The sequence below is a fragment of the Dendrobium catenatum genome, unplaced genomic scaffold (genome assembly GCF_001605985.2).
Source record: "Dendrobium catenatum unplaced genomic scaffold, ASM160598v2 original_scaffold_74076, whole genome shotgun sequence".
In the NCBI taxonomy this organism is placed as follows: Eukaryota; Viridiplantae; Streptophyta; class Magnoliopsida; order Asparagales; family Orchidaceae; genus Dendrobium; species Dendrobium catenatum.
The window spans coordinates 1-1,768 of NW_021392522.1; the positions used below are offsets into that span (position 1 = coordinate 1).

The 1,768-nt window shown below is 34.4% G+C and overlaps 1 protein-coding gene across 1 annotated transcript; it reads left to right on the top strand.

Annotated features, from left to right (window-relative positions):
- Positions 1-1,328: 1,328 nt before the first annotated feature.
- LOC110106021 (succinate--CoA ligase [ADP-forming] subunit alpha, mitochondrial-like) lies at positions 1,329-1,693 on the top strand (the record flags this gene model as incomplete). Its single annotated transcript, XM_020835748.2, has 2 exons — positions 1,329-1,499; positions 1,570-1,693. Coding segments are annotated over 2 exons (295 nt in total), but the record flags the coding sequence as incomplete, so codon positions are not given.
- Positions 1,694-1,768: the final 75 nt, after the last annotated feature.

Genomic DNA, 1,768 nt, shown 5'->3' on the forward strand with positions numbered 1-1,768 from the left:
TGCTTGGCATCATAGGCATCTTATTTAGAAGAATGAATGACTTTTTTGTCATTTAAGACCATGCGATACATAACATTCACAATGCATTTTTGTATTTCTTTTATGCCTGCATTTTCATGCTCCCACGGTTGCGGATTTCCCATTTTACGAATTTATGCTTATGTAAGAGTCCTTGTTCATTTATATACATCTAAGTAAATTTTATATACACTAATTTGTTATGATGGAGCAATTTTGAACCTAGGGTTCATAGCATGCTCCCTACTTTCATTTTATTTGTACCTTGCACTTAAATTTGGATGCAATACTTGCTCTTTTCTTCCTCATTTAATTTTGGTTGGACAAGGGCTGAATATCTTCACTGTTGGCTTGTTAGGCTGGGTATTGGACTGAAAATAATCAATAGTTTTCTACCTCCCATATTGGAGGGCATACTTGGAGCAATGATTATAATTCCCCATCATTACCTCGAGCTGCACGAAGTGCTAAAATCACAAAATAACCTCTATGCAAAGCTAAGGCTGCATTAACCCCTCGAATATTGTATTGATGGGAGCCTATTATACCATACTTGCCCTTCTACTTCTCTTAATTGTAGCATAGGGGTAGTTTTCTTATATTTTTGTGTCAATTGTTTGGTATTGTTATTTTTAGTGTAAAATTTTTATTTGAGCATGAAGTATATTTTGATATTTTTCACATGGTTCAACATTTCTGTCGTTCTTCTTGCAACAGAACAACCTACATATGCAAGAATTTGCTATGCAACACTTGAAAATGCTATCTAGTAGTCATCCATAATGCAGTGCATGCGTAGGAACTTCTTTTTCAAGGCCATCTTTATTTTTCTTTTTTTGATTGGGGAGACTAATTAACCTATACTATTTGTCAGTGAAACCCTAAATCTTCATTTTCATAAGATGCTTGCTTGCTTGCTTGATTTTATTATGGTGCTCTAGTTTTTTTTCCATAGAAAATTCAAGATACTTGTGTATAATATTGATTGAGACATCATTTTAAGTAATGTTTCTTCAGTACGTTATAATTTTAGGGTTTACTAGTCTATTTATGATTCAGCCTTCTTAGTCTGGTTTCAAGAAATGCATGGCACTATGATGTCAATCAGTTAATTTCTTGATGACATAACTTTTCTGGCGCAATTGTAAGATTGGAAAAGGTCTACTTGTAATTCCAAAGTGTAGGAATGTACAATTTCATGATCTTATTTTTGATCACCTCATTTTAGGATTTAAGGATTCCTGTGTTAATTGTACCTAAACTGTATTATTCTTCTATTAATGTTTTCTAATGAGACTTCGTTAAGGTAGGTTCGAGTGAAAGCTGCTCTAAACAGGCAATCAAAAACTCGACTTATCGGACCAAACTGTCCTGGTATTATCAAACCTGGAGAATGTAAGATTGGAATCATGCCTGGGTATATCCATAAGCCGGGGCGTATTGGAATTGTTTCACGATCGGGTACTTTGACCTATGAAGCGGTATGAATCGAATAAATTCATGCAGCTTTAGATTTAATGGAATATGAGTGTAACTCTTATTACCTATCAGGTTTTTCAAACAACTGCTGTTGGCTTGGGACAATCAACCTGTGTTGGCATTGGCGGTGATCCCTTCAATGGAACGAATTTTGTTGATTGTATTAAAAGATTTTTACCGGATCCTCAGACTGAAGGTAAGCTATTTGATGCTCTAGAAAAATTATAGCATTTGCTGCACCTTCTTTTTTTAAAAGCTAAATCATAACTTT